General features: G+C 39.7%; 2 protein-coding genes across 6 annotated transcripts in view; one reads left to right on the forward strand and one right to left on the reverse strand.

Moving 5' to 3' along the window:
- The window catches only part of gbf1 (golgi brefeldin A resistant guanine nucleotide exchange factor 1), a 74,709-nt gene extending 60,737 nt beyond the window's left edge, over positions 1–13,972 (reverse strand). For 3 of the 4 annotated variants that reach the window (XM_089011600.1, XM_089011599.1, XM_089011597.1), the window contains exons 1-3: positions 13,680–13,972; positions 11,676–11,779; positions 8,645–8,711 (exon numbers count right to left, since the gene is read on the reverse strand). In XM_089011600.1, coding sequence (XP_088867726.1) covers positions 8,645–8,711; positions 11,676–11,771 — 163 coding nt within the window. In that variant the 5' untranslated portion in view covers positions 11,772–11,779; positions 13,680–13,972. Of the gene's footprint in view, positions 1–8,644; positions 8,712–11,462; positions 11,573–11,675; positions 11,780–13,679 lie in introns of all 4 variants that reach the window. The other variant, XM_089011598.1, reaches the window with a different exon arrangement.
- Positions 13,973–22,604: 8,632 nt separating this feature from the next.
- The window catches only part of pitx3 (paired-like homeodomain 3), a 22,237-nt gene continuing 18,694 nt past the window's right edge, over positions 22,605–26,147 (forward strand). Inside the window, exons 1-2 of one of the 2 annotated variants that reach the window (XM_089011601.1) lie at positions 22,605–22,880; positions 24,611–25,259. In XM_089011601.1, coding sequence (XP_088867727.1) covers positions 25,218–25,259 — 42 coding nt within the window. In that variant the 5' untranslated portion in view covers positions 22,605–22,880; positions 24,611–25,217. The remainder of the gene's footprint in view (positions 22,881–24,610; positions 25,260–26,147) is intronic. The other variant, XM_089011602.1, reaches the window with a different exon arrangement.

Here is a 26,147-nt window from a genome sequence, read left to right on the forward strand (position 1 = left end):
ACACCTAAAATACACTGTCTGTAAGAAAAGAATCTGTTTTAAATTTAAAAAAAAATTACAGCGACTAATAAGAACTAGATGGCAACCTGTCTGTGATGGAGAAGACATTCTGATTAAAAAAATTACAGCGACAAATAGTTGAATAGATTTTTGGGGTATATTTTGAACCTGATTCTTTGTTGACTATGATGACTAATATCGGTCAAAGTCAGAAGATGCTAGATGTTTTAGGCAGCCTACTAACCCTTTCATTTTAATAAGAACTTTCAACAGACAATAGTGCAGTTACTTTATGTTGAGGTCTGCCTACATAATTTGAACAGATATGAATATTAAATGGAAAGGATTGGATTGGATTAACCTTTATTAGTCTCGCAGTGGAGAAATATACATTTCACAGGAGCAAAGTTATGAAAGGAACATATAGAATATAGGATGGTATAGAAACAATAGTCTCAGGCACAGAAGATCAAAGCACCTGAGCCCGAGTCAGTGTATTGTCTTTTGATCAGCTCATAAAAATAACACTAAGAGCAAAGTGAGAGTCTCTTCCATGATCTCATACCTAAAGCTGGATGACCCAAGGGTTAGGCGGCAGACATGTCAAGAATTTCCATGATGTGCCGTCTCTTTGCGCCAAATGCCAGCATGGGTAAACATATTAGCATAAGTGGGTGAGCAATATGAAATATCGTTTCTCGTCATCGGCATTTACCAGCTGTCTCTTGCTGGTTCAATTGGGACTGATATATGTACAAAGATCAGATGACATGTGAGGGGGAGGTGTCACAGTCAGTTCCCATGTGCTCAAACTATGACCCCAGAGACACCCATCAGCGCCACGCTGACCACAGCTGAGGTTTGAGAAACACACACGACCTTGAAAGGAGACTACGATCGGCATCATGTGTGCATTCTGTCTCGATGACTGATATTGAGGTAAAGCGCAATGAATTAGGGATGCGGTCTTCAACACAAGGACTGGACTGTGAAAATGTGAATAAGTGGTAAACATCCGGTAAAGACAGTTCCGTTAAAATTACAGATTTACATGTATTCAGGAATTGAGATGACAAAAATTCCTAAACCTGAATCGGGAAAAACTTCGGTTTTGAAGCACAATTAGCTGGTTGCATAAGCATAGATTGATGAACATATTTTACAAAAATATAAAAATTTTGGAATTGTGTAAAAAAAGTAATGTGAAGCAAGTCGGACCATGAACTCCATAATTGTAATGCGCAACATAACTCTGAAAATCCAATCAGAAAGTGACTTGATCTTCGAGCCCTTGCCAGGCTGAAGAAACTGATGAATAACGAGAGGTGTTTATAAAATGTGCCCCTTGCCCCCAGCTATTTCACCACCAGTGTTCTTCGCAAATGATTTTAATGTTCAAATCTCAATGTACCAAATTAAATAAACTCTTTATTTATTTTATTTTTAAACTCTTCATGCCTTTCTCAATTCATGATTATTTGTCAAATACCGTGGAACCTTAAGTTTCAGGTGTCCTGATTTGCGAAAAATTCAAGTTACACACAACATATCCGTAGAATTATCGTTACTCAAGGACATCAATCATCCATCCATTTTCCAATCAAGGAGAATTGTTGAAATATGAAGGGTCTTGGCATAGACAAACAGATTGGATCTATGTTACACTCTCTTGTTTTTCTCCAGAACATCACTGAAAATGTGCATAACGCACTACTTTAAACTGAAAGGTCCTTTTATCCCTCTAACACAGAAGGATTGTTTGTGTTGGTGAAAATTCTGCCCTTCACATCTTTGATCATCCACTCAAACATGATAGACATTGAGAAAATACTCTCTACATGATATATTTTACTGAGTGAACTAATTCAAGGTTTCCACCGCCTACTGTCCAAAGACAGCTAGGGGAGGCTTAGGCCCGCACCGCCTTGATGGCCGGGAAAGAGCCTGAGCAGGTATGTCAGGAAGAGAACTAACTGAACTCCAAACACAGCTACTGGCAGTCCTCTCAGAAGAAGTTAATTGCCATTCTGGAGTTTGCCACAAAAGGCAACAGTGGACATACTGATTGCCCCTTAGCTCAGTGGCTGTGCATTGGGCTTCACACTGGTGGATTAAAGGGTTGCCTTCAGCTTGGGGGGTGGGTACTGACTGTTTGGATCTCAACATCAAGAATCAGTTCAGAATATCCACTTCAATGCTCACATGGGCAATGACAGAGAGACCTGGATTAGGAAAATTAGGAAATACAAACTTAAGTTATATCGTGCAGAAGATTTTTTTTTGCTTTGTAACACATGTTCATGTGTCATTTTTGTTTGTTTTAATCAGCTCATTCTCAGTTATGAAATGCCATAATACTCTGACAGTACTTTGCTGCCAATTCCAGTCAATTAGATGTGTTGAATTTCTTTAGTTTTGGAATCAAATGTTACAGGTGGAATCAAACAGAGAAAAGCTGCAAGTATCTGTGTCTTTGTGTTGTCATGTATTTGTTGTTTAGATTTTTTTTGTTTGTTCTTTTGACTTCAAGACGGCGCCGCGAGAGTGGCTGCCTTTCCAGCAGTTCATGTATTTTGTTGTTCTACTTTCATTGCTTTCATAACTTTGCTGCTGTGAAATGTAAATTTATCCACTGCGAAACTAATAAATAATAAACTAATAAATCCAATGCAATCGAAAAGTTCACCCAGGTGTTGCACCAAAGGGGTTGTTTTGAGCTCTAGACCCGCATTTGTATGAATACGAATGAAGGGATTTACAATTCAGTTGGTGTTTATTTCTTCCAACAGAAATGTTTCTGTAAACTATCTCCAATGTGGGAATGTGGGGAAGGGACGCTGGCTCTGGAGTTCAATTTTAAGAAGGCAGAAGATGGAGTGACAGGGCTGAAGATTTGAAAAGTTTATACTCTGTGACTTATATAGAATATGGAGCAGTATCTGAAAATACATTTTAAACAAACAATATTCCACAAATATCAACATTAATTCAACATCAAAACAGTGTTCTGAATGCTTCTCCCACCCACCCTGATTGAGTCTGCCTCCTGATTGAGTTTCGTCACTGCAGTGTTGGTCTTGTGTTTGTTGACGAAATGGTCAATCAATTTAGTTATATTTTATTTGTTTTTGATTTGTTGACTTCAAGACCACCATCGCAATAAACAAAAACAAAAAAACAAAAAATAAGCAAACTTGGACTTATATTAAATATTTAGCTTTTGTTGATACAAAATTGTTCACCAACGTGAAATCAATTTAAAAAATGCAAGCTATTGAATGAAACATTTCAAGATATTTTTATCTTATCTTTTAAACTGCAGCTCATAATAAAGGCAATAATGCTAATGTGTATGGACTTCATATTTTTCTTCCCTGTTCTGGGGAAGAATTGCCTCACTAGTCTCGAATCCCACCGCTAATGACTGGCAGTTCTTCAAGAGGGCACTTTGAAGGAGGGTGTTTTTGCATTAATTAATGATTTCATTCATTCATTCTGATATGTGGTGAGACAGTGAGCCCAGTGGAAAAAGGATAAAAAGTTAATTCAGCCAGATCCAGGAGAGAGATTTCTACTTTTCTTTATTTGAAGTTGCAACAGATGACGATTTTCAGCAGCCCACAGGTAGCACTGCTTTCCAGGCTAACATTTCTCCCTCGCAGTAACTTCCTCATTGCGCATTTAAAGGTGTTTTACCTGAGCTTCAGGCCAATCAGGTCCAACTGGCAATTGGCCATTTCCAGCTGGTTGCAATTGCCTTTTCAGAAACAATTAGTGGTCATCTGACACTACTATTTTGGATGGAGAGAAATGTGCACAAAAGTCCACAAAAAAAAAATTATTTCACGTTTCGTTTGGCATCATGACACATTCATTCATGCATTCATTCATTTTTCAAACGTCTTTGTCCTCACTAGAGTTGCATGGGGTGCTAAAGGCGATCTCAGCTGTCTTCGGGCAGTAGGTGTGGGGACACCCTGAATCGGTTGCCAGCCAAACACAGTGCAATCAAAAACAAAAAAAAACTGGTTGAAACTACAGGTTGCTGGTAGGACTTTGATTAGTATCAAATACATCAAAAAGTGAATGGCGAGGAGTGGATCTGTCAAAGTCTACGGGAAATAAAACAATTAAACATGTTATATTGCCATTTGTTTTACTTTTTGATCTGTGTCAATAATTTAAAGAAACTAAAATGAAAATAGGGGTTTTCTCAGTCGTTTTTAGATGGAATGAAGAACAGATTAATTATATATTAATTATAGACCCCAATGAATTCATCGCACGTAATTTTAGATCGGTTGACAGCACTACATATTAATAATATGCACACAGATACACAAATGTTTTGAGGTGTGATTCCCCTGCCCCTTTAACACCTTACGACCGACTTGGGACCAGATTGCGAGCTCCCAGTCGATCACATTTGACGTGTTATCGAGAGCAAAGACCAAAAGAGACTCATGTTTATAGGAGAATGTACGCACTAACTGATTTGTCAGCATCACATCCTTCTGTCTAGTGTCTACACCCAAAATGCATACATTTCAGGATGCTGCATAAGTGGCCCACTTAAGTGAAATGGTTAACTTGCACAGCAAAAAAAAAAAATGTGCAGTGGTGCGCCTTTTCTGACTTCAGACCCCGGGAGAAGGTGCCCTAATTTGAACGCTGGGCATACAGCCATATGAAAACGATTAACCTTTAAAAAGAGGCAAACATAATGAAAACATACAAAAAAAAAGTCAAAATAGAGATTGCATAAACACTTTGAACATGTACAAAGTATTTTAAGAACATGCGATCATTATTATTTGTTTTCTTTATTATTTTGTGAACACATGCAATGAACCTCCCCTCAGATCAAACATGCAAATGTACTAAATTGTCTACCTTATTCTTTGAAAATGAGTATAGTGCATCAAATATATGTGAATAGACATCACAATAAAGGAGCCGTGACATCGAGCCAGTACAATTATTCTCATATAAGTACAGTAAAGTCTTGTTATATCGATATCGGATATATCGATAGTCCCGGTTATATCGATACTATTTCTATGCACGCACGGAGAAAATTACATGCAAACAGGGTCGGATATATCGATAGTCCCGGTTATATCGATATTTTTTCGGACTCCCTTGAATATCGATATAACGAGACTGTACTGTATGTATCAAAAAAGTAACTCACCTTCCTTATCTTCAATGTGTTTTATTTTTTGCATTCCAGTGGGCGAAACATTAAGTTAATTCTGTGAGTTTATCAGCACAATATTTTATGGTTTACCCTTCTCTTCCTAGTTTGCTTGGACCTCCTTTATAAAGAACAGAGGAAATTCGGCAAAGGTGGAAATGAGATCCCTAAAGCTCCGCGTCAATCCACAAAAAGCGTGGGGCAGGGCTTTCAATGTGAGAGCACAGTGTTTAACTTTGAAAATTAATGACCACCCAATGTGTGGCGCACACGAGAAGCGTTTGATTGGAATATTTTCTATCGCATTCTTGTGAGAACTGTGGAAAAGAGTGACAGCAATATTTTTGGGGGGCATTTTGACAACATAATTGCTTAAGTTCACTTTATTATTAGTTAAACTCTGATGGTTATAGGAGCTTGTTCAGCAACAACATTATGTGGTAGCTTAAGTTCAAATATGGACTACCACATGTACTGTATGATGGAATTTACAGGACAACCGACACTTTTTTTTGTTTCCGAACTGACATCAGAAAAACGTTTTATAGCATCTAAAATACCCAAAACGCAAGCTGATATTTATAGTCAAATTCAAAACACCAATAAAAATACGTTAAAGTGTCCCAAAACTACTTCAAAATAACAACGGAAATGGCCAGTTTCAGAAGGTCCCATCTGCTTGTTTGTGACGTCACGCCTAGACGTCTTTGCCTTGCTCGAGAATCAAAACAATGGCTTCAGATTCGGAGAAAATGCTTTCTTGTTACTCATCCAGTTATGAATATGATTCAAATAATTCTGAAGAGGAAAGCATAAATGTTTGCAATCAATTAAAGAAGTACTTCCGTATCAATTTGAGCTGTCAGGACTCCAATGCAACGTCCCAGAAAATGCACAAGATGGCACCCAAGCTCTGTTGGGAATGGGCTGATTTGTCTGCTGGGAATTTGTGTCAGCTCGTATCAAATAGTAGTCTTGGTGCAACACACGATTCACCATTGCATTATTTATGCGTTTTCCTTCTAATTTCGCCATCAACACGGATCGACATGAAGTTTTCAGACCAAACAAAGTACCCAAAATGCATTGTGTGTCGCTTTCTCGGTCAGTGACAATCCCTACCATGACGTCACGGTAGGTATCGTCACCAACTCACAAACAAGACTTCCTGAATATTCAGCATGAGTCTTAAAATGTAAAATTAAGCTATATGCGGTGGAATCTTTGTAATATACACTCAGTAGAAGTTATTTGAAGTGGTTTTACAAATTATGGACACAACTTGTCCGGGGCATCGGTTGCCCTTTAAAACAATACAATGGGATACAGTCACAATGACCATGCAGACAATAAGATGTATGGAACACAAATACAGTAAAGTCTCGTTATATCGATATCGGATATATCGATAGTCCCGGTTATATCGATACTATTTCTATGCACGCACGGAGAAAATTACATGCAAACAGGGTCGGATATATCGATAGTCCCGGTTATATCGATATTTTTTGTACTCCCTTGAATATCGATATAACGAGACTTTACTGTAGTTGGAACAACAAACAGAATTGTTTAAAATAATTCCAAACGCTAATTTGTACTTTGAATACTGCAACAGTCATTTACCTAGGAAACTGAACTGTGACATCATACAATAGTTTGGTGGAAGATACAAATCTTACATATTAGTTTCTCTTTCAATTTAACTGGTTGAGGCCAATGAGCAACCACAATGTTTTAGCATGTGGGCCCTGCTGCCTGGATAGCGTGTCCATAATGGGGAGCTGACGGATCACACCACATGTTCAATCAGTGACTGAGCTTCTCCAACCGTGCTCTCATTGTTTCAGTCCGGAGAGAATTTTCAAGGAGATGATGGAAACTTTTTTACTCAGTTTAAAATGAGGGCAACACTTCCTTTCCCAGAACAATTTATCTCTCTTCTTGACAAGACAACCTGCTATATTTACCCAACTAAAATCACAGATGATACACTTCCAGCTGCACAACTTTCGAGCTCTGTGCCACATGCTCCTGTCAATCATGCTAGGTCGAACAGAACAGCCGTTAGCCAGACACAGAGCAATACAACAGAAACTACACAACAAAGACCTGGCCTGGCTGAGAAATCTTGAGGGAACCAATACAGATTTCCCTCCCTGTTAGCCATTTTGTGTTAGTAAGCAAAGAAGCACACGCTTGACTGAATGGAATTACAGAGCTTTCATAATACGGGCACCTGGGGCAATATGAAAATCCCAGAACAGCAACTAAACAGTCCACCCACATTTTTTTTCAAAAAAAAGATGGGCTTGTGATGGGCAAATGGATAGAAAGATGTATTTTGCTATTCTGTTGAAAAGGGAAAAAACTTCAAATCAGTATGTCAGGCACAGATCACATCCCTGTGGAGATTATTTGACCTTACTTTGTCTTTCAACAGGGTATGAATTTAACATAAGAGAAAAACTGCACATGGGAATGGGTTTAAGGGTCCTTGACATGGACTCATTATTTAACATGTCTCCATTGACAAGTTGGGTTAATTATGATAAAAATTGGGTCAAATATAAAGGCTGTGTTTTTACTTTTTTTATTCATAGCAAGAGATAAAGGGTTTGAGGAACAGGGAGCGGGGGGTTTAAACCAACTTGGTAAATTTCTGAACCAGCAGTGCCTGTCCATCTCACAACGGCTAAGGAATTCCTGAGAGACAGACGACAGCAGCGTGGGTTAAAGCTGCACACATCGTGTAATGACTGTCCAATGGCCTTTCACTGTTGGAACTAGAGACGAAGGACTATGAAAAGCTGCCAGGTCTCATTGCAAAGATATGACAACATGTAGTGTTGTCCAAACCAGCGCAAGTCTGTCAGACAGCACTGTGCAGCATATAAAAACCAAACTCATTTAACCATGGCCCTTCAAGTGGTAGAAAAGATAACCAGTACAGATTACTGCAAGGCAATTTGCACAGAAGAAACGTGGAAAGAGGCATCAAGGTTTTCAGGCTGGTGCACACTAACCGAACCCAACTGAACTCTCGTACACTGTGGGAGATGATGACTTTTTCAACAGTAGCTGAGACTCAGACAATGATTCCGTGGTGATTCATAAACCACAGTTATACAATGTGGCAACATTATAGATTACAGCCAATCAGAATATAGGCGTGGGCATTCCTTATCTTTATCGTCCCTGAATGATCCTGGGTTCATGATCTGCTAGGATACGAGTGACTACCATTACCATGAGGAAGAGCTCAATATTGAATTCCTGTGAAAACGGAACGCACTGAGACACGGCACTAATTGACAAGTAGATAGCCTAGTATTTCCACTGAATTGCTGAAATAAAATGTCCAGATAACACGTGCCACTGCCCATCTACGACAAGTTCTCAGCACATGGTGACCCTCGACCCTCCATCGGTACCGCAAGCACAAACCTTTTATGTGGCTGAGCGTTTCCTTCAGGTGGCAAAAGCTGTTCAACAATGGATCCTGTTCTTCATCCTGAAAATCAAGGCAGATGAGGGGTGGGGTGCAAAATCTCAATCATTAATTTTGACTTGAATGAAAAGAATAGAAAAAAATAAATGAACAAAATACTTGAATGATTCAATGCAACAAAAGTAATAATGCTGTAACAGCCTTTTTGTTGAATATACTGAAGCAATGAACCAATATTACTTTTTGGGGCATACTGGAATTTCATTAAAGGGATACAAAATTAATTTATAAATTTTAAGAAGTAATAATGCATTTTCTGGGATTAATTTGATTATGACATTATTTTAGACACACACACACGCGCGCGCACACGCACACACACGCATATGCATGCGCACACACAAACATGTAATCTCTTCTAAGATCTGAAAATGTAATCACAACCTAAACAAAATTAATTCTTAAATAATTAGATCAACCTGGCAATCTGTATTTCGACAAGTTGAATTTCACTCGTTCTGAAAAATATATGTGGTCCACCAAAGGCGTCCTCCCGCCTGATCTGTACTACATACCACACAAGAAGCCTTCCCAAGTGCCTCAATTTTACGAATGTGTTCATGCGGGTACTCGTTCCCGACTTGATATTACTTTGTTATGTATGCACAAGGGCCTGTCCTCCGAGACAGGTTTCACTTACGGGAGACCAAAATAAAATGTTTAAAAAAGAAATTAAACATGAAGTTACCACCCATTCAAAATATTCAAGCCAATTGGAATTCCATGTGCAATGATGCCATTTTCCTTGTTGATTTTTTTCCACATTGTCTTTCTCATTGTCTTCACGTTTCACATTATCACTTCTTGCGACATATTCTCCTAGCAAATATTTACTACAGCCAGTGGTTTTTTTTCTTATCAACGTATATTTCAAAACGAATACTGAGACAGGAGAGACAGAAGTTGATGTGAATGCCGAAAGGATTTTATCGCAAAAATAGGAAATACTGCAATGCCGTTCGTCAGTATAGTTCAGGCACCCGAGATGTAGAAAGAAAAAAAAACATATACTGTACTACATTCAGCTAGGTTAAAACTCGGCATGACCGACTGTATTGAGCTGCAATGTAAAAGGCATGGTCACCGCGCTAGGATACTCACGCCAAGTAGAACTCTGACCCTAGCCCCAATAATTTCTAATATAGAGGTTTTGTGACAATCATGTACCGTAATTTCCGGACTATAAACCGTGACTTTTGGCACAAGCTTTCAATCCTGCGGGTTATGCAATGATGCAGCAAATTTATGCATTTTTCCTAATGGCCACCAGTGGCGTTTGCCACATTTGGTCACATTCTGAACACAAACATAAATATATTTGAATAGCTTTTTATGTGAAAGACCAACACAAAGCGGTACACAATTGTGAAGTAGATGGAGAACTATACATGATTTTCTTTTTTTTAAATAAAAACTGAAAAATGTGGCGTGCAAAAGTATTCAGCCCCCTTTTCTCTGAGTGCAAACAGTTGCCTTTAGAGGTTGCCTGATGATTGCTGAATGATCAACTGTTGACTCAATGTTCAAATGGAGTCCACTATTGTGTAATCTAACCGTAGTATAAATACAGCTGTTTTGTGATAGCCTCAGAGGTTTGCTAAGAGGACACTGGTCAGTGAACAGCATCATGAAGTCCAAGGAACACAGCAAACAGGTCAGGGATAAAGATGTAGATAAGTTTAAAGCAGTAAAAATATTACATCTCATGGAGCACTGTTCAATTCATCCAAGAAATGGAAAGAGTACGGCACAACTGCAAACCTACCAAGACATGGCCATCCACCAAAATTTACATGCCGAACAAGGAGAGTACTGATCAGAGATGCACGCAAGACACCCACGGTCACTCTGAAGGAGCTGATTCACAGCTCAGGTGATCTTCGTTGTGCACTGCACAACTAAGAGTGGTAATAACAAAGCCATTGTTGAAAGAAAGCCATAAGAAGCCATGTGGAGGACACAGCAAATGTGTGGAAGAAGGTGCTCTGGTCAGATGATACCAAAGTGGAACTTTTTGGGCTAAATGCAAAACGTTATGTGTGGCAGAAAACTAACAATGCACATCACTCTCAACACACCATCCCTACTGTCAAACATGGTGGCAGCATTATGGTGTGGGGCTGCTTTTCTTTAGCAGGGACAGGGATAATGGTCAGAGTTGATTGGAAGATGGATGGAGCCAAATATAGGACAATCTTGGAAGACAACCTGATGGAATCTGCAAAAGACTTGAGAATGGGGTCAAGGTTTACCTTCCAGAAGGACAACACCTGAAACATAACGCTACAATGGAATGGTTCAAAACAAAACATAGTCTTGTGTGAATGTCCCAGTCAAAGTCCTAAATCCAATCAAATTTTTGCGACAAAATCTGAAAACTGCTGCTCACAAATGCTCTCCATCAATCTTGTGTAGCTTGAGCTGTTCTTCTGGGCAAAAATTCCAATCTCTAGATGTGCAAAGCTGGTAGAGACATACACCAAAAGACATGCAGCTGTAATTGCAGCGAGAGGCACTTCCACAAAGACACATTGGGGCTGCATACTGTTGTACGCCACATTTTTCAGTTTTTTATTTAAAAACATTGAAAGTCATGTATGAATGTCCTTCTACTTCACAATTGTGAACCACTTTGTGATGGTCATTTACATAAAATGCCAATAAAATATTTATGTTTGTGGGCAGAATGTGGGAAAGTTCAAGGCGTATGAATTCTTTTTCAAGCCATGGAAGGAAGACGCAAATTTAATGTACAAGAGGAGGTTTATGGATGTTGTCAAAGAGGACATGAAGGTCGCTGGTGTGAGAGAAGAGGATGCACAAAATCGGGTTAGATGGAGGACATTGATTCGCTGTGGCGACTCCTGAAGGGAAAAGCCGAAAGGAAAAGAAGAAGAAGAAGCGTGCTAATTATTGTGAAATGTGAATGCAATAATGTAGCTATGATGTAAAAAACTGTTCAGTTACCAATGGAGTGTGGGTATTCCATCTTGAGTTCCTCTTGATAGCACTGACAACAGCAGAAATTTCACCCTGGACAATGTAGACACTTTTGTCCACCATGCTGAGATCTGTGGGAAATGTGAAAATGTGAATTACTCATTGCAAATTAAATCAACATTTCTTCTTATACAATGGTAACTAATGTGATTTTGAGTGATAGGCAAACCACAAAAAAGACATTTATATTTAGATGTACTGTACTGGTCAAAACCTTTGAATAATAAACCCATCTGTACCTTTTTGCTAATGAACAATGCAATCTAGTCATGTATAAATTGACTGCTAGAATGTCAAGTTGAATACTACATCTTCGAAAAAATTGAGCCATGTAAGTGTCATACTCCTTAAAAAAGTGACAGGCAAACACATGGCAGGGTTTCGTCCAGCTATCTATCAGCTTTCAGATGACAACGCCTTGTGCTGAACCACCTAATCAACATCACTAAAGATGATGGCGCCGCAGGAGTGGCTGCCTTTCCAGCAGCTCATGTATTTTGTTTTTCTACTCTCATTCCTTTCATCACTTTGCTGCTGTGAAATGTAAATTTCTCCACTGTGAGACTAATAAAGGCATATCCAATCCAATATCCAATCCAATGTTGTTTAGATGTTGCATGAGATAAAAACGATGTGAGGAGGGGTCCCATCAGGAAAGATAATTTATAAGATTAGGTTAAAAGCAGTATAAAGGGGGGAGCATCCAAGGCTTGATGGAGAAAACACTTGCCACTCGGTTCACACTTGCCACTCGGTTCTGCAGTCAAACCTGAGTTTGAGAGGTGCTTTTGATTGATTGACTTATTTTGCAAACAAATGTGTTACCAAGTTACACCACAGCACATGCAACAACCAGAGAAGTCAGATGAGCAAACAGAGTAAGCAGCAAGCTCACCTCATGCTGCATGGCCACAAAGGGCCGAGAACAAACAGAATGCACCGCAGTAACCACAAACAAATCTGTCACAGCCAAAGGAGGGGGTGGAGGGAAATAAATAAAATTAATCATGAGACCCTGATGACTGCACGCAAGATGGAGTGGTGTTTGGTGTTTAAATTGTAACACATACATATCTAATTAGCTTTCATTTGAGATGTACACTTTGAGTAATTGTGTATCGTCAATTCATGCACCTTACTGCATGATCCTATGTTTGGTCTCCCTGTGTGGAGTTTTCATGTTCAAAGTCAAAAAGTCAAAGTAGGCTTTATTGTCAAATATGCTACACATATAATGACTTAAACAAACATAATAGACATAAAAATGCCAATTTGCCCCGTGCCTGTGTGGGTTTTCTCCCACTTTACAAAAAGAAATACAGAGACAGACAGAGACAGAGAGAGAGAGACAGAGACAGCGAGAGAGACAGAGAGACGGAGAGACAGAGAGATAGAAAACACGGATGGTTGTTCATCTCTGGGGGACACCTTGAGCCAGTGTTCAAGGTGTCCCCTAGCTACAGACCGAAGACAACTGAGATGGGCTCCTTCATGCCCTGCCCATTAGGTTGTGTTTTATTATTTTGTTATTTGACTTCATGATGACGCTGCGAGTGTAGCTGTCTGTATGGCAGCTCCAATATGTTGTTCTACTCCTTCCTTTCATAACATTGATGCTGTGAATTGGAAATCTATCTATTGTGAGACTATTATGGTTTTCTTATCTTATCTTCAGGTTTCAAGGGTTACTCTAATTTTAAATAGAAAAATTGCTGTCGGCGGGTGCGATTGTTAGTTACGTTGTCACCATTGAGTAAAGTCGTGTCGAGTGAAATTTAAAAAGCTACCTGGAGGAAAACCAAACGAAATGACAGGTGTAGTTAGCAACCAAGCTCAACTAGCATGTAAAGTCGCTGAGGTGGCAATGTATTCATCCTTTACGTAGCCTGTAAACAACACCTGTATGTAAGCTTAATGCTCGCGACAAAACTGCCTACTTCACAGGTTCGCCAGAAACGAAATACCCATTACCTGTGTGAGTGAGACTTCAACTTCAAAGATGGGAGTTCCGTAGAAGCCACTGACGAACTTGCTACGAGAAAGCTAGCAGCTAGCCGGCTAACAGTGAGTGGAGGACCAGTATTATAGGTCAGTTCACCACAATATATAGATGAATTACAATTTTAGGACATTCCACAGCATGATGGCATACATTTTCTACGAAGCAACGATTCATTCGATCAACAGAAAATGACGAACCACAAGGAAAATTAAATCGCCCTGCAGTGACTGTCAGTCTAGGTTGGGTAAATACACTGACGTGGAAAAAGCAATGCGCTCTCAACCGCGCTTGATAGCAGCGTTTTGATTGACAGTTTTGTGGGATATTTTTGAAGCGGAATTATAAGCGAAATAATAATGAATACATTTTTAATTGAGATCTTGGATTTTTTTTTTCAAACAACACGTGATCTGTTAACGTTCAGTAAAAAAATACAGAATATTGACAACAGTTTTGTAAAATAGAGGCGGGACAAACTTATTGTCGCGTGATGGCGTACGGAAATGACGTTCCCTTCTCCAGTGATTACGTTATCATTGGGAGCGTGACTGTACTGTATGCCGAATTCAACATTTGCCGTTGCATTTATAAATTTCCATGTTTACTGACTGAAATGATAAATGCACAATTTGTGGAATTATATTAGAGACAATTAATGTGGGGACTAATGAAACATGTACACATATTCAAATCCCATTCAATTTATCACACAATGTATAATCTTGCTGGGCCAGTGTTTAACTTTAGCTTGTTGAACTCGCAGTGCAGTGTTTGTGGGTTCAATCCCTGCTCACGCTTAAACCTCTGGATCATTCTATTCTATAGACCTCATGCAAATTTTTGGAATGTTGAAGAAACCAAAGTACCCTGGGAAACCACACACACACACACACACACACACACACACACACACACACACACACACACACACACACACACACATGGTGAGAGAGACCACACTTAAACAGGAAGGCCAGAGCTGGAATCAAACTCAGATATACGAAGTTTGGATCTCAGAACGTTTGACCTTTGACATTGATTCTAAATTGGTTAACTTTTTTTCCAGATACAGAAGGCGCACGACTGCAAGGCACGACTATGGAGTCATGTCTGGTGACAGTAGTTGCATCCCCTCATGTGGCTTGTCATTACTTCCCATGTAAGTCGCATTGGCGTACTGTATAATGGTCAGGGTCAAAGAAATGTCCAAAAAAAAGTAAAAATACAGGGTGGGTTTGTTCTTTGACCTTTCTCATTCCTGTATCTGTACAATGTGAAGCCATCATGCGAACCTTCCTGAGCTCTGAGATTCCTAAACCCACCATTCCTAAATTGCTCTACTACTGGCTATTATGAAGCATTCTGGCGTCCCATTGGCACAGAAGGACTCCGCGTTTGTCTATGTATGTGGGTCAGTGATTCTTAACCTTGGTTCGATGAACCCTAAGTGTTCAATAAATCTGTCTCAGAAGTTAGACAGAGCTTCTGCCATGGAGGGTAATGCACCTCCCAACTCAACATGTCAATTAGTTATGACACTTGTTATATTATTATCACGTGTTAAATGATTATCATTTTTATTCATTGTTCTTTATTTTACATTATGCACAACTGTCATTTATTGTGCAATAATCTAATTGCAACGTGTATTTGTAACATATTATGCTTTAGGATTTTTATATTGGATATTTTGGGGCGAGGGAGGTGTATTCAGGTGAGTTAATTTCATAAATTCAGGAACCACTGTCGTCTGTTTTCAATGGCTATAACTTTGTTTTACTTGAAACTGGTCATCCTCATTTTCCAACATACTTTTTTATGCTTTCATATTTATACATGTTTTTTTTTTTTCAATTAAATAATATATTTACGGCGTCAGCATAGATTACTTAGCCACTGCGGGAACACATTTTAAATCAACTCCATATACCAGACGTGGGCAAACTACAGCCCGCGGGCCACATACGGCTTTTTAATCCGGCCTGCCGAACTTTTCCAAATTATAGTAAAAACAGTGTCTGAAACTCATGACAAAAAGTTAGCAGACACCAGGGCAGACAACTCTGAAAAGTTGCCTGCCCCATATTATATATGTGAGGATAATGGGTTGACATCATGGGTTGATTTTTACTCCTGAAATCCGCTCCTTCCGTCTTGTGCAGGACATTATCTATCAATTATCTTTAGCCATGTCCAATTTCCTTAGTTCCTAAATAAATCAATTTCACATTATTGTGTTAAAATGAACTTTTAAGTATGAATAAGAGGAGCAGAATTACCAATTTCAAATGCTTCAGTCAAGACATACCGCTCATTGATCCTACTCTAGTTGCAATTAAAGGACAACCGACGTCTCCGGACAAGTTGTGTCCATAATTTGTAAAATGGCTTCAAATGACCTCCACTGGGCGTATTTTAATATGATTCCACCGCATATAGCTATATTTTACGTTTTAAGACTCGCGCTGAACATTCAGGAAGTCTTGTTTTTGAGTTGGTGACGAGTCCTCACATATCGTCAGAAAAGGACCGCCTCCTGACTGTAAAAAAGACGCATTGTAGCGTCTTTCCATCACGTCAATGTATTTTGCTGTACTATTTTTTTTGAAACCCTTGTGTTACATCCAAAAGCCGCCAGCAGAGGGAGTCCAAGCTCCATGCAAGGAATGTATCAGCCTGTGGAAACAGGCTGATTCATTCCTCACAAGAGATGGTCGCCATCTTTCTGCCTCTTTTGCGAAATGTTACATTGCAGTCCAGATGCCTCAAAATGGCACAAATAAATTCTTTAATCGATTGCAAACATGTATGCTTTCCTCTTCAGAACTATTTGAATCATATTCATAACTGGATGTGTAACAAGAAAGCATATTCTCCGAATCTGAAGCCATTGTTTTGATTCTCCAGCAAGGCAAGAGTCTTGTCTTGGCGTGACGTCACTAACTGGGGGCGGGACTTTCTGAAAATGCCCAATTCGCAGCTCATTTTTTTTGCAGATTTTGGACTCTTTAAGTCATTTTTATTTGTGTTTTGCATTTGACTAAAAATATCATACTGCGTGTTTTGGGTATTTTAGATGCTATAAAACGTTTTTCTGATGTCAGTTAAAAAACAAAAAAAGTGACGTCGGTTGCCCTTAAAGGGTCAAATAAAGGAACTTGTATTTTTGATGTTTTGCACAGGTATGTTGGAATATAATACAGCAGGAACACCAGAATCGGAATGCCAGAATTTTCTGGAGCATCAATCAGTTGATCTGCAGGTTTAAAAATCCTTCTTACTCTGGAAGTCAGAAAGTAATATCATACAATTTGTATGATTCATTTTGTGATTGATAAATAACAATGACATTAAAAAATAGACATTGAAAAGCTTTTTTAATTGTGAAAGTAATTTCAGAAAACCCCTCCCTATATTGGATTGGATTTGCCTTTATTAGTCCCGCAGTGGAGAAATTTACATTTCACAGCAGCAAAGTTATGAATGGAAGATGAAAGGAAAGAAAGAAGTAGAAAAACAAAATACAGGAGCTGCTGGAAAGGCAGCCATTCCAAATTGTCTTGAGGTGTGAGTTAAAGCATAGATGGTTGTTCGTCTCTGTGTGTCCTGCCATTGGCTTCCTACCGGTTCAGGATGTCAGGTGCCTAATGCTCGGATGGGCTCTAGCACCCCTCGTGACCCTAGTGATGATAAAGTGGTTCCGAAAATGAATGAATAAATGTCGTAAAATGTCAGTCACCAATTTTTGAAATTAATACTGTCAGCAATTAAAAACTACTTGATGAAAGGAAACATGAAACATTTTACTGCAACAGTTGTTTGATTGGATTGGATTGGATGTACCTCTATTCGTCTCGAATTGGAGAAATTGTCATTTTACAGCAGCAAAGTGATGAATTGCAGCATTCTGACCTTGCAGGTCCGAAATGAAATGTTTTACATTTCAGCTTTACATTCTATTTTCTCAACTGCATGCATGATTCAAATTGCCCGAAGCAGAAATTTGTTCGCTTGAGTTTATCAGTGTCGGCATGCAGCTGCACTCCTTTTTCCAAGCCATGTGTTACCGAAACAAATACACCTGCATCATTGTTTGCATCACTTTTCAACCCAACTCTGACCGGTGATTTGGCAAGCCCCTCTGCTCCAGCAACATGAGTAAAGTTCAATAAAAGATAACAAACATTGTTGACAGTAGCGTATCTCAGGGCCCACAGCTGTGTTAAGAATCTGTTAATACTCTGATAAAGATGTCTGATTCATTGTTTATTTTTTTCTGTTTGTACTGTATATTGGGAGAAGGATGCTGAGTCTTGAACTGGCAGGCAGGAGACCGAGAGGAAGACCAAAGAGGAGGTTTATAGATGTTGTGAAAAAGGACATGAATGTAGCTGGTGGTGAAAGAAGAGGGAAACACAGACACCATAATCACTAATCTTGAAATCTGATTATTTTTTTTTTTTACTGAGCATTATTTGTTGCTTTTTTAAAGGCCACAACATGTTCGGACACTTCTCAACATTCACGGGGTTCATCACAGAAAGACAAGTTGCCTTAAACAAAGTTAACTGCAATATTTCCGCTATTAGAAGACAATTCTGGACATCTTGCCAATAATAATATGTAGTTATGTGAATGACAAGTACAAACGTGCTGCTGATTGGCCCACCCACAAACTGCCTTGTTCCAGAATGAAAACAATGGCTTGAGAGAGTTTAGATTCGGAGAAGATGCTTTCTTGTTACTCATCCAATTTTGAATATGATTCAAATAGTTCTGAAGAGGAAAGCATAAATGTTTGCAATCGATTAAAGAAGTCCTTCCGTATCAATTCGAGCCGTCTACAAGCGGTGAAACCAGCGGAGATCTGTACTCCGATGTAGCAGCTCAGAAAATGCACAAGATGGCGCACAAGCAGCGTTTCGTCCAGTATATGGAGCCGCTAACAAGAGCCGACCTTCGGTTAAAGCCGTCCGTGATTGGTTAAAATCCATGGTAGAAGACAGAAGGGTGAGTTTTACGCACACACACAAAAGAAACAGCGGCACAATTTGAGCAGCGCACGAACATCAGAGATGTTGAGACGAAAGACAGCTCGACAGCACTACAGAGTAACAAATGATACGGTGGAAAGTGGATGTTTGTCCAATCGGTTTGCTCCACTAATATGGTGATCTCACAGTTAGCATGCAGTTTGACTAAATGAGTAAACATGCATCAAACTTCCGCTATCCAAGCGTCCAATCGCTAATTCTGGTTAGCTTCCTCGTTCGCCTCCGCCGGTGCTCTACTGCTCTGGTCCGTTGGGAATGGCTGCTTTGTACGATGGGAATTTGTGTAAACTTACACCTTCTTTATGCGTGTTACCACGATTGGCTGCCACACAACGATTCACCATCACGTTATTTATGTAGTTTTCCTTCTAATTTCATGATCAACACATTGTTTTCAGGCGAAAAAGGGTACCCAAAATGCATTGTGTGAGGCTTTCTCGTCAGGGGCGTAATGAATGTGATGTCACTTCTGGCATCGACATCAACTCGAAAACAAGACATATTCAGCGTGACTTTTAAAAAGCTAAATATAGCTCTATGCGCTGGAATGATCGTCATTTGAAGTCTTCTTCTATTCCTTTCGGCTTTTCCCTTCAAGGGGTCGCCACAGCAAATCAGTGTCCTCCATCTTGAGAGGTTTGATCCGCATGTTTGTTTTAGCCAAGCTTTTACGTCGGATGCCCTTCCTGACATTCCTGATTGTACAAATTATGGACGCAACTTGTGGGGAGGTGTCGTTTGTCCTTTAAAGTTCTTGGATTTTTCCACACTTTGATGCACAGCATAATCACATCCCTTCGTGTTATGCCATGCTGAATGAGTTTTCATTTATTCTGGTTACAAAAAATGTAAATAACTATTGGACAGTCCAAGTGGTCTTAAATATATTGGTTTTGATAATGATTCATTTTCAGTCCTTGACCAAACAAAATAAACTGCAAATAAACACATCACTAAAATTGGTGAAGGAAATGAGGGATGTGACATCCACTGGCCACCTCCAGGCTTTCCATTTCCATTGGGAGTACACATCATCCCATTCACTGGTTCACTCTTTTATTTTTGTTTGTTTCAAGATGGTGCCCCTTGAGCGGCTCCCTCTCCAGCAGCGCATATCCCTGGACAGCCCCTCCCACCCCTTCAGCCCACCCTGACAGCACTGGGTAGCTCCTTACGCAAGAGACTGCTACACCCCCGCTACAAGAACGGGCGATACCACCGCTTGTTCCTACTGAGTCCTGTCAGGCTTCTTAATAAACATGTGAAAATCTGGACTCGTCCTACCCATACATTGTGAATACAGTAAAGTCTCGTTATATCGATATCGGATATATCGATAGTCCCGGTTATATCGATACTATTTCTATGCACGCACGGAGAAAATTACATGCAAACAGGGTCGGATATATCGATAGTCCCGGTTATATCGATATTTTTTCGGGCTCCCTTGAATATCGATATAACGAGACTTTATTGTAGCGCAGCCACCTTCTGCACCATATATGAAGTTGCATATATGCTTTGATCTAAATTGTATACTTTTTCACTATGTACAGTTCTTTTCTGAAACATGTTTGTGTGTTGCGCTCTCCACTATAGTAAGGGAGATACGGTGTTGTGGGATCCAGAAAAAAACCACAAGACAAGCAATGTGATACGTCTTGACTCAACAGTGGTTTACTTCGAATGCCCCGATCTAATGCAAACGTACGCGCACAACAATTTCCGGTCCAACGATCTAAATCGGTCCGACACGAAACACGAACCGAAGCAGGCGTTCCATGTTTAAATAAACATTTTCGATATATATCATTTGTAAACCAATAGAACTACGTGAATGTAACCAAAATAGGAAATACGATCATTTACAACCTGTCACATGTGCAGTTGTACAATTCTCTTCTGAAACATTTTTGTGTGTGCAATACTTTGACCCCAATCCCCCACACCACTTTCAATGTTGCTGCTGTAGATTGCAAATGTTTCCATTGTGGGACTATTAAAGGCTTATGCTTATTCTTATTCTCGTTTGTTCATCAGACCATTGTCATCTATCGCATGATACTCACAAAGACAACGGCCCTTCCCTTCCCTTACAAGCTCAAAATGGTCACTTTGCCATCAAACCCAAATTCTGAGCTGTGAGATGGCTTCATGGCTGTCACGTTTCGGTTTGCGACCAACAATTTGCACTGTAGCTGCACACACGTTAGTCGATTTAATCAGTTGCAGTAAAAAGGACTCAGAGCATAATCGTTCAATGTTGGGTCATTGTTTGTTTCACCCTGTCAGGTTTGTTCCATCTTTTCATGTTTCACTCATGGTATCCTTTGCTACTTTGGACCTTTTTGTTCTGATGACTTTTTTGTTCGAGATTTTGTTCCTGCTGACTTTAGTTAATACAATTTGTCAAATGTACCCTGCTCCTTCCCTCTGTCTGCATTTTTGGGGTTCACCACCACCTCCACCACCTTGCAAATTGTGACAGTCACATGCAGATCTTCTTTTGTGAAGTTCAAACCTGGTCACCATTTTTGCTACATTGCAGCAAACATCCTATCAGGAAGTCGGTACCATTTCAGTGGAATAAGAGTCAGCGCAGAGCGTCGATGCGTATGTGGAACTGTCGCGGCTTGGAATTGAAGCGGATTTATGTGGGACAGAAGATGTGAGACAATGTCTTTTCGTCAGTGGATGCTACAGCTGTGTGGTTTTTATTGGACATTTAGCTTGTAGTAGACGTGCACATTCCACTGTGACGTCCCTGATCCACTGCTGAAAAGGATGCTTTGATCCTCTCCTGTGTCATCTAGAACTGCTTCATGTCACAAAGAGGGTACAGAAAGTGCCGAAGAATGAATGACTGTGTCTTTGTGTTGTCATATTATTTGATCTTTCCTTTTTTTTTTTTTTTTTTTTTACACTTTTACTTCCGGGTTGAGTGAACGCTGGCGCTTGTGGCTGCCGTTGCTCACCCGCAGAAAAATATCCGGTGACTCTAAAGAGACCTTGAGAGTTTTTAAAGGCGCTTGGAAATGAAATGTATTATTATTATTATTATCCATCCATCCATTTTCCGTACCGCTTATTCCTCAGTATAGGGTCGCGGGGGGGATGCTGGAGCCTATCTCAGCTGTCTTCGGGCATGAGGCGGGGGACACCCTGAATTGGTTGTCAGCCAATCGCAGGGCACACAAAGGCATAAAGCAGTCACTCTCACACTCACACCTATAGGGACAATTTGGAGTGGTCAATCTGCCTGCCATGCATGTTTTTGGAGTGTGGGAGGAAACCGGAGGACCCAGAGAAAACCCATGGGGCACTGTGAAGCCGGTGTGCTAACCACTCGACTACCGGGCCTATCATTATTATTATTATTATTATTATTATTATTATTATTATTATTATTATTATTATAAGAGACTTACATTTGTGTGTGCGTGAGTGCGCGGCACCTCTGGAGTGTGCGTGTGTGTGCGCGTGTGTGTGTGCGTGCGTGTGTGTATGTGTGTGAGACAGAGAGAGAGAGAGAGAGAGAGAGAGAGAGAGAGAGAGAGAGAGAGAGAGAGAGAGAGAGAGAGAGAGAGAGAGAGAGAGAGAGAGAGAGAGAGAGAGAGAGAGAGAGAGAGAGAGAGAGAGAGAGAGAGAGAGAGAGAGAGAGAGAGAGAGAGAGAGAGAGAGAGAGAGAGAGAGAGAGAGAGAGAGAGAGAGAGAGAGAGAGAGAGAGAGAGAGGGAGCGAGCGCGTGCTTGTGCGTGTTTTTGCGCCTGTCTGAGTGAATGAGAGCGTCCACAGATATGGGGGCAGTCCTTCAGTGGACCTCGCTGTCACACACAGAACATTTCGCATGAAAGCAGCCCCCACCCTCTCGGCGCACCCCGACATTGTGTGGGATCCAACCGCACAGTTCATGCAGTCTACATGACTGCACAGAGGGGAAACAAACTGCAAGGAAAGCGACCCACTCATTGAATCTCGACTGTCTTTTGTGACTTTTTGACAAACCGATGAACCTTTTGTCCATGTCACCGTCACACCTGAAGCCAGGACAGCCAGGGCCCCGCAGCAAAACTCTTTGCCTTCTCTACGGATTAATCTAACCAAACCGGGATTGGATGTAAGTGCTTGCAGCCGCACTATCGAGAACGTTTTATTCTCATACGTTTTCCGAAAAGCAGACATGAAAAACGACGACCCGCGTTTACGAAATTTAGCCTACTTAACTGATGAGCTGCCTTGAAAAACGAAACTTCTTTTAGGGCACAGATAGAATATCCGCGATAAATTTAAACGATCTTTATTTTTGAATATAAAAAAACATTATTATTTTAAAGGTTTCATTTAGAATTTTAAAATGAACTGCTTGCAATTTTTAATGCAAATATAATTTGAAATTATTTCACTAATCTAAAAGAAATATACACAACTGACTTCCCTGGGGCAAACACGTATGTGAAAAAATATTTCGAGATCCAAAATTGATAGGTGGCAGGTGGTTGGGGGGGCCACAAGAGACACTGCTCTATAAGCCCCCTACCGACCCGCCCCTCCCTTCACACTCACAGCCGCGTGGGTAATAAACAAGCCGAAGTTCACGATCAATTAAAAAAATATTCTGTTCGGGAAAATATATTTTAAAACAAATAAGTTATTGGCTTGTCATTATTTTCAAGAATTCGATTAAAACAGATGCAACACGTTTAGAGTTGACGTGAAATAATATTTGATTTTAAAGGAAGAACCCCCCTCTTTAATGAAACGTTTCGGAAATTACATTTTCTGAGTAAAAAAAAACTTTTTGTTATCGTTTCATCATCTACTCCCTGATATATGATAATCTGTTTCAGAAGGATGTTCTTATTGTCGGACACATTTACAATTTTAATATAACAATCAGAATCTCTCCAAAAACAAAAACAATAAAAAACAATTTTGAAGAAAAATCAGAGCAAGTTTATAATATTACACCCACCGTCCACTTACGACACAAGGCAGTGTTAATTTAGTTTAAGCTTTGGCGTTAGTACCGTTCTCTTTTGTAGTTTTGCAACAGTGGGAGAAATAACACGACCTGTTGAAGTGGCAACGATACACAAGAAAATAGTTTAAAACACAAAATAAAACAATTTATTACATGTAGGCCTTTTCATGTAATCAAGGGTAGGCCTAATTTGTTCATTCTTATAACATGTCCATATATATATATATATATATATATATATATATATATATATATATATATATATATATATATATATATATATATATATATATATATATATATATATATATATATATATATATATATATATATATATTCCAATTCAGAAACATTTTTTTCTTGTTGTTGTTTATTTTGTGTATTCCACCAATATAAACTGGCTAAAATAAGTCAATTTATCCATCAAAAACCGATGTCGCCTCTTGTATAGGAATTTGTTATAGCAGCAGAAACGGAAAAATAACGATAAGTTCAAATGTTTGGACGATGCCTCGACAAGGAATTTGTCATGCTACTTCACGGCAATTTCCAGAAGTGAAACAACTCACATTTATTTCTTTGAAAAAACTATCTTAAATAGTAACGTGTGCGAACGTCTGCAGTCAGTTATTTGGAGGCAGTGTTTGATTGTGGAGGTCTCGGCCTCCTCCCTCAATCATATGCAAATGACTGTTATAGGAGGGCAGGAATTAACATCTACAAACATCGGACGGAAATTCCATCTGCGGTCTCTTCAAGGAGGCCCTTAATAAGTTCTCAGACAGCAAAGTGACACACATCTTAATCAACTCTTAATCCTTAGAATTAATTCTCGACGCGTTTATGAATAATTCTCATTCTGATAGCTGCTGTCCGTGCAAATGCGAACATCCTGCACAACGGACTGCCAGATGGACCGGGCAATCTCCCGAAATACGAGTGGATTTTTATATCCTTTATTATCTGGCTTTATTATTTTCACAATTCTCATATATATTTTAAATGAGATTGGTGTTACTGGCATGCTACATATGCTAATGAGAAAATCGAATATTCATATTGGCGAACATGGCCCCAGTATCAAGAGAAAAGTGCTTGCAATATATATTTTTTAACATTACATGGACACTGTCCTTAACTTCCGATGTGAAGTACGCATTTCAGTTCTACAGTCACACACACCTTGTTAGCCTTTGTGGCAGTTTGTTGATCATTAATAGGAGGGGAGGGTAGCTGGGATGTTGAAGGATCTTGATTTTGGGAATATTGTCAAGTGGCACCCCAGCCGTGTGCGTGTGCCTGTGTGTGTGTGTGTGTGTGTGTGTGTGTGTGTGTGTGTGTGTGTGTGTGTGTGTGTGTGTGTGTGTGTGTGTGTGTGTGTGTGTGTGTCCAGTGTGTATGTGAGTGAGCGTGTATATGCTGGAATGGAGAAGGGAGTAGGCGTCAGGGTGCTGACACCTTGTTCTGGACAAAATGACTGGCTTGCTGCACCCAAAGGTCCTCAGTGCCAAGCCGGTGGGCCTCTCAGCACCACATTGACACCACTCTGTCTGGCAAACCTTCACTGTCAGATATATATCACCCCTCTGGGTTGTATTACAACCATGTTACACACCCCTATCCTTAAAAAAAAAAAAAAGAAACCAGTCGGTGCCTGATAAAAACCCTGGCTCCACAGTTTCAAAGAGTTTGGATAGGGTGGTTTTGCATTCCTATTTTACAAATTATAAATTACTGACGGACTTCCTTCGGAAAGGGGACTAGGGTTTTGGACCTAATTGTAAACTTTGGTTTCAGCACAAATGACATAAACTTAATCCAAGGAAGATCATTTTGAGGACTCCATTTTACAATTCAAAGTACGTAGTTCATTTAAAATTTGAGTGTTTGTATTCTGACACTTGGTTCATGGGATGGAAACCAGATGAGATGGTTTTACAAGCAACATAGTTGTGCATTTCTATTTTTAGTTATACTGTTCGTGTCCTATTTTTTGTTATACTGTACTTTAAAAATAGTGTGTGTATGTTCCAGACAAAATGACTCTATAATACATTTAATTTCTAAGCGCCTTTCAAAACTCTCAAGGTCACTTTACAGTCACAGGATACGTTTTTTTTCTGACTCTAATGCATTATTTACGCGCATGTGAACAATGAAGTCAAAGTGCAGCTTTCTGAGCCCAAAATCAATTTTACCCCACAATTCGGTATCAGGAGCCCATTAATCCAAAACCACCACACTATAAGGCAGTGTGCTTACATAGCTAATCTCTCTACTAGGGGTTTATGACCTTATCCAGCCTCAAATGTTCTTTCCCAAGAAAGGACTTATAGCCCATGGCTTTAAAAACCAATTTTGGAGTCTTCTCATCTTTTTCTGAAAGGCGATGATAATTCTCAC

Source organism: Hippocampus bargibanti, linkage group LG13, assembly GCF_051943395.1.
Source record: "Hippocampus bargibanti isolate YZ-2025 linkage group LG13, ASM5194339v1, whole genome shotgun sequence".
Lineage (NCBI taxonomy): Eukaryota > Metazoa > Chordata > Actinopteri > Syngnathiformes > Syngnathidae > Hippocampus > Hippocampus bargibanti.